Source organism: Oryza sativa, chromosome 2 (genome assembly GCF_034140825.1).
Source record: "Oryza sativa Japonica Group chromosome 2, ASM3414082v1".
NCBI classification, from domain to species: domain Eukaryota; kingdom Viridiplantae; phylum Streptophyta; class Magnoliopsida; order Poales; family Poaceae; genus Oryza; species Oryza sativa.
Genome location: NC_089036.1, coordinates 6,298,708 through 6,304,617, shown reverse-complemented (window position 1 = coordinate 6,304,617; position 5,910 = coordinate 6,298,708). Strand labels below are relative to the sequence as shown.

Genomic DNA, 5,910 nt, shown 5'->3' with positions numbered 1-5,910 from the left:
AGTGAGCATTTGGATGTACCTGCACTGTCTCAAGATATCTACAAAGTAGGCATCTCTAGTACACAGTCTCATCTCGCCACTGCAAAGAAATAAAGTTAAATAAAGGAACAGACAAAGGTGAAAGGAAAAAAATCATTAAACGAAGTCCAATCTCAAAATACTCTCCTCAACCCCTAAACTTCACAAAAGAACAAGAAATCCTAAAACCATCACAGTTTCTGCAAACTGGAAAAGCAGGCCGTTGTATGATCTTCTCATATTGTGTTTTATTTCCTATGACCAACGTAATGTCGCACGCCAAAACTTGTTTCTCACCTCCCATGACCTGATGTCACCAATGCAGTGCACCTCGATGACGAAGAAGATAGACGACAGTACAGTCCGCCTGCTGGTTGCACTCAAGCTCTCACATGGAAGGCTCTGCCTCTATATATGATCAGATCAATACCTCTGCTTCTGCCCCTTGTCCAATCTGGGAATTTGTGTAGAAGAATTCAGCCCCCCTCTGAGTGCAACAACTTTTGCCTGGCTTATCTTAAAAAATTGACTACCAACAATGACAAATTTGCTCATGAAGAACATTGTGCATACGGAACCTGCTTGCATCAAGACGAAGACGGCGATCACTTATTCTTCAAGTGCTCCTTTGCTGAAGTTTTCAGCGAATCGATGTTTGCCTAGAAGGCACAGAAAAGAAAAGAGAAACTTTATGATATATATAGTAGAAATGTGAAATAAAAAATAACTCTTTGTGGGTAGTCCAAATAAAACACTTTGGTGAAATGAAAAAAGGATAATATATAACACATTCTGATCTTTTTACACGTCAAGTGTTATTCGGACCATTTTCATGAGATAAACCAGTAGCTCCTAAAAATATATGAACAATTATATTTAGATGAATAATAGCATTCGTGGATACTTTCTGAACGCTAGCAATATACATCTAGCAGGCTAGAATAAATATATGCATACACCAAGTAAAAGAGATTAGTGTAAATTGAGATAAGCATCTTTCATAAACGAAACAGAGCAGAGCATAATCCATGTGAAAAACTGAAAACCATTCAAAAAAGGGAACAGAATGATAACTATTAAGCCTTTTTCTTTGCACGGATTCAGCACGAAATGCAGCACAAAAATTGCACATAATGGCACAAGAGGGAGAGGACGCCGGGAGTGCGTTCAGCAAACCTGCACAGGGTCGCTTTCAAGGACGACGTCGAGGAAGCCGGTGGACGATCGCAAGGTGAACCGGTTTGACATTCACAATGGTGGCGCACCGTGCGCTGGATCTGCACATGACGGAGTTGAGGAAGATCCGATGACGAAGTGCACCAGGTGACAGACCTCCACCTTTGGGGCCGGGTGGAACAGATCGGCGAGGCGGCCACAAGTTGAAAATTATAGTCAGTACAGGTTGTGGTCATGTATTTACTGAGAATCCTAAATATTAAACATGTTGTTACAAGCATTTCTCCAGGTGGAACAGATCAGCGAGGCAGCCACAAGTTGAAAAATATAGTCTGTACAGGTTGTGGTCAGGTATTTACTGAGAATCCTAAATATTATACATGTTGTTACAAGCATGTGGTCAGGTATACCAACTGTAGTTCACATCCTTGTTCAATTCATTATATCAAACAAATTCTCTAGGTGCGATAACGAGATCAACTATCCACTACTGTAAATAATCTATATTATAATGTAATCATCCATCAATTTGCCAATGATGCCGGTGACAAGTAAAAGATTTATTAATGCAGCCAAAATTTAACTGTGTAAATTAATTTGGCTAGCATCAAATAGAACATAAAAAATTATTTATCAAAGATTTATTTATGGAATTAATTAATTATGAACATAAAAAACAAGTTAGCATAAAATAGAACACCAACAATTTTGGAATGACTAATTTGAACAGGAAATACCCCTCTTTACTCTGAAGTAGAATATGGATTCTATTTCACAGTAAACTTGGCAATAATATATACATGGATAGAAATATTATGAATCAACAGTGATATAAAGTCCGCTCCCTTTCCTTCGTACCATGTGCAATTAAGAATGTGGTATCACATTATGACAATAACCCAGTGATTGCAATTTCGGTTCAAAATTTCAGAAATTTCTGAATGCTCGGTTCGAAATTTTCGGCAGATTTTCTCAATTCTTTGTTGAAATTTCTCAAAGTTTATTCAAATTCTAAAAAAAATCAATCCAAAAAGTTCTGAAAATCAAAAAATTTCATAAATTTTGGTCCTACCAAAATTCGCACCAAGATAAAAAGTGCAAACCCTGCAATAACTTAATTTGTATTTCAAATTATGAATAGCAGAGCACATATACGACATCATCAAAATAATAGCCAGCACTGGTATATGGATAATGGTCAGAATTATTGCAGGACATTAAGAACTATATGTGCGCTTGAAATGAAAAACCTTCGACATGAAAAAATAGTTAACCTTTAACCTAGTACAGATCAATTACCAAAATATTTGATTTTTACAATCTAGACAGACTCGAGTTCCTCAAAAAGCTAAGATGATGTGCTGCTTGGTTGCTGACTCAGTGACTCTAGTAGTCTAGTTTCATACAACAGTAGCAGAGCTCATAAAAAACAACACAGTAAAACAATATGCCAAGACACTTGAATGGATTGGAAAACAAGACGATGTAGAGGAGGGGCTGCAAGAAGTTACCAATGAAACTGATCTTGCTAATCTGGCAATCCCCAAGCAGACCTGCTTTGTGGCTGACCATGTCGTTAATTCACATTCACTGCCTTGCAAATCGTGGGCACCACTATGGCTGCAACAGTCATGGTCGTCCCTTGGGAGCAGGGACAGCTGGGCCCTGCCAACGGCGCCGGCACCCCTTGCAGCGGCCAAGCCTGCAGTACCAGCCGATGCCCTCGCCAGCACAGGAAGACCATGCGAGCAGCCCATATTCATGGAGTTGGACAGTACAACAGCTCCCTGCAGTCCTGCACCTAGGGACATGGAGTTGAGCAAGCTGACTAATTATGTTTCAATTAAGCCCGAGCAAAACTATAAAACAAAACCACACTGCAATATGAAAAAAACTACGGAGTTAAGCGTAGAAGTATCAAGCGGCGTGCCTATGTTATGTTTCCAGGGATCCTTTGGGACCCTGGGTAAATTAGTAAATTCTAGCTAAAGTACGCCATGTTAACTACTATACCGGTAAATAGTTACATAATTCATATGTATTGGACTCTTGGTATTTTTTGAGTTCATCACTGAAAATATCTATTAGCACAATGCAAGCACGTGGAAACTGTCGGCAGTACACGACGACCAACATTCATGGTACTAAGTGAAAGCATCATAATACAGAGAATATCAGAAGAGGCACCTTTGGTCTCCTCGACAATATTATGAAGTTTCTTTCTCTTGGGCATCTCTTCATAGTACTTCAGTTTAAGATCTTCACACTGCACAACTGCAGCAAAAAAAAACAAAATGTTTACAAACTTTTTCATCAAATACTCTAAAACCTTTACAATAATGCAACTGATGGATATTACCTAATGCTTGAACAGCCCCTACCATCTTACTCAGTTCAGGAACAGCGTTTGCATGGCCATGTGCTTCAAGAGATAGCAATGTTTGCTCTTGTTTCATGACCTGAAAATTAAAAAGTGATATAATCAGTAAAACATAGCACCTAATGTATTTATCAATTCAGTAAATCTGCTTTTACCTTGATTTTATTTTCCAAGTTAGATATGGCAGCTGCCCATAATTTATTGGCATTTTCATACTTTTGGGAAACACTTCTCAGTTGATCAGCTTGTCTATCAAGGACTTGTTCTGTCAGGAACGTAAAACAGTGGTGAGCATACAGAAACATCTTATCTGAAAATTAGACCTTGAAGGAGTAAGTTGAATCTAATATATTGTGTCTTACCTGCTATTGCTACCGTTTTCGAATACAAATGGCACAAACCATGGGACTTTCCCTTACTCCTTTGAAGTTTATGACAAAGGTGCCATTACTCTCAACTGTCACCCTAATATCATGCATATGAAGGGGTCTGTTACCTCCCACCACTGCATACACATCAAATTCAGACAAAATCTGTGCATCAATCAAAAGTCAAATTGTTTAGCTAAACCTGAAAGTAAATTGTGATACAAAATTAAGAGTCTCATGAATACTGTGTTTGCATTTTCTTCTTGCACAAGGACATCAAATGCCCTAATTCCTTTTGGCCCGTAAGTGTTCACTATCTCAGCAAATGCAGATGATAGAAATAGTCTCCAGGAGCAAGACCATCGATTTTCTAGCTGGAATTTCCATATCGAACTGAGTGGTAAAGCAAGGGATAGTCACCACTTCAAATTATATCCTCAGATGTCAATATTGCATCCCCTCCTTCGAAGAAAGATTCGTCAGAAAGCTTTGAAGAGGGTTCACAACCCTCAATTGCACAGCCACCGGCATTAATGAACAGAACAAAGTCTCATCACAGGCACAAGAAGGATAATAAGAAACATTGTGGAACTATGATGGCATGACCAATTAACATTTCGATAAGGTACTTCCAATTTTCAATTTAGAATTCAAGATTATGAAATATCCATTTTGGAAGCACATGACTGATGATGGCTATCGAAGCCCCTTCTACTCGATATTACTACAGCACCACAATTGATGAAACCTTGTACTCTGACATAGAAACAATCCTATTTTCTTCAACCAATCCAATGCCCATGACTTTAGTACTATATGGTGTATTATTCATTCACTTTGAGAGCATCAAATGAGGCCAGCACACTGATCCACTTAAAAATAGTAGCTAACATGGCAGAGAATCAAGTCAATGAAGAACCCACAATTTTAAGAAGAGAAACATTACTCTATCAAATATTCAAATCTACTCCAAAGAACCTAAATCGACGCATAAAAGTTAGAGCAGTATGCAAATGATTCCACATATAGATGATTCCTGTTACATGGAGATACCTTATTAAGCTCCTAGCATACCACAACACCTGAAGGCCTCAAAATTGGGATTACAACTTTGGAACCGATGTAGGTAAAGCACCAGAAAATACCAAATCTGGGTACATCCAACCTCCTAAATTTCCTCTGCCACATGCGCACACGCACACACACAAGAAAAATAAGAGCAAATTTGGAAGCAAACTTTCTAGGGTTTTCTACCAGAGCCAAATCGAGTACTCCAATTCGACCATCCTAAACGCTCATTTCCCAAAAACCCTTTCACGAACATGGTGGGAGGGTTAGGATTTAGGAATAGATCCTCACCTAGCTGCTAGAACCACCATTGCTGATCAAATGCACATAGATTTGCAGGAATCCCACCGCGGGAAGAGGGAGAGAGGAGGGGACGACTCCGCCGCCGCCACCGCCGCCGCCGCCGCGGCGCCGGCGCAGGGCCAGGTGGTGGCCGCCTCCGCCTCGCTAGGATTCGCGGCGTGAGGAGGAGAGGAGAGTGAGAGAGAGGAAAAGGTTTTTTCTTTCTTTTTTTTTTTGACGGGAGAAAATATGACCGTTTTTTTTTTGACGGGAGAAAATATTACCGTTGCTTTGAGAGGATAGTGATAGAGAGGAAAAGGTTTTTTCTTTCTTTTTTTTGACGGGAGAAAATATGACCGTTTTTTTTTACGGGAGAAAATATGACCGTTGCTTTAAGAGGAGAGTGAGAGAGATGAAAAAGGTTTTTTCTTTCTTTTTTTTATGAGGACTAGAAAGAAAATATGACCGTTGCTTTAAGAGGAGAGTGAGAGAGAGGAAAAGGTTTTTTTTAATAGGACTAGAAAATATGCCCGTTGCAACGGATTCATTAGAAACTAAATATTTAGCTACTTAAGAAATCTAGGATGTTTTTCTCAGTTGTTCCTCTGAAGGTCCTTT

At 39.2% G+C, this 5,910-nt stretch overlaps 1 protein-coding gene across 2 annotated transcripts; it reads right to left on the bottom strand.

Annotated features, from left to right (window-relative positions):
* Positions 1-315: 315 nt before the first annotated feature.
* LOC4328709 (uncharacterized) lies at positions 316-5,517 on the bottom strand. Of its 2 annotated transcripts, XM_026023306.2 has the most exons (10): positions 5,302-5,449; positions 4,363-4,450; positions 3,937-4,079; positions 3,730-3,839; positions 3,554-3,653; positions 3,382-3,468; positions 2,706-2,995; positions 1,195-1,356; positions 597-677; positions 316-472 (listed from the first exon to the last, which is right to left on the bottom strand). In XM_026023306.2, the coding sequence occupies exons 5-8, from the start codon at positions 3,648-3,650 to the stop codon at positions 1,267-1,269; spliced, it is 564 nt and encodes a 187-aa protein (XP_025879091.2). In that variant the 5' UTR covers positions 3,651-3,653; positions 3,730-3,839; positions 3,937-4,079; positions 4,363-4,450; positions 5,302-5,449; the 3' UTR covers positions 316-472; positions 597-677; positions 1,195-1,266. The 2 variants fall into 2 exon arrangements, with proteins under 2 accessions (XP_025879091.2, XP_025879090.2); XM_026023305.2 differs by lacking the exon at positions 4,363-4,450 and having other exon boundaries at positions 5,302-5,517.
* Positions 5,518-5,910: the final 393 nt, after the last annotated feature.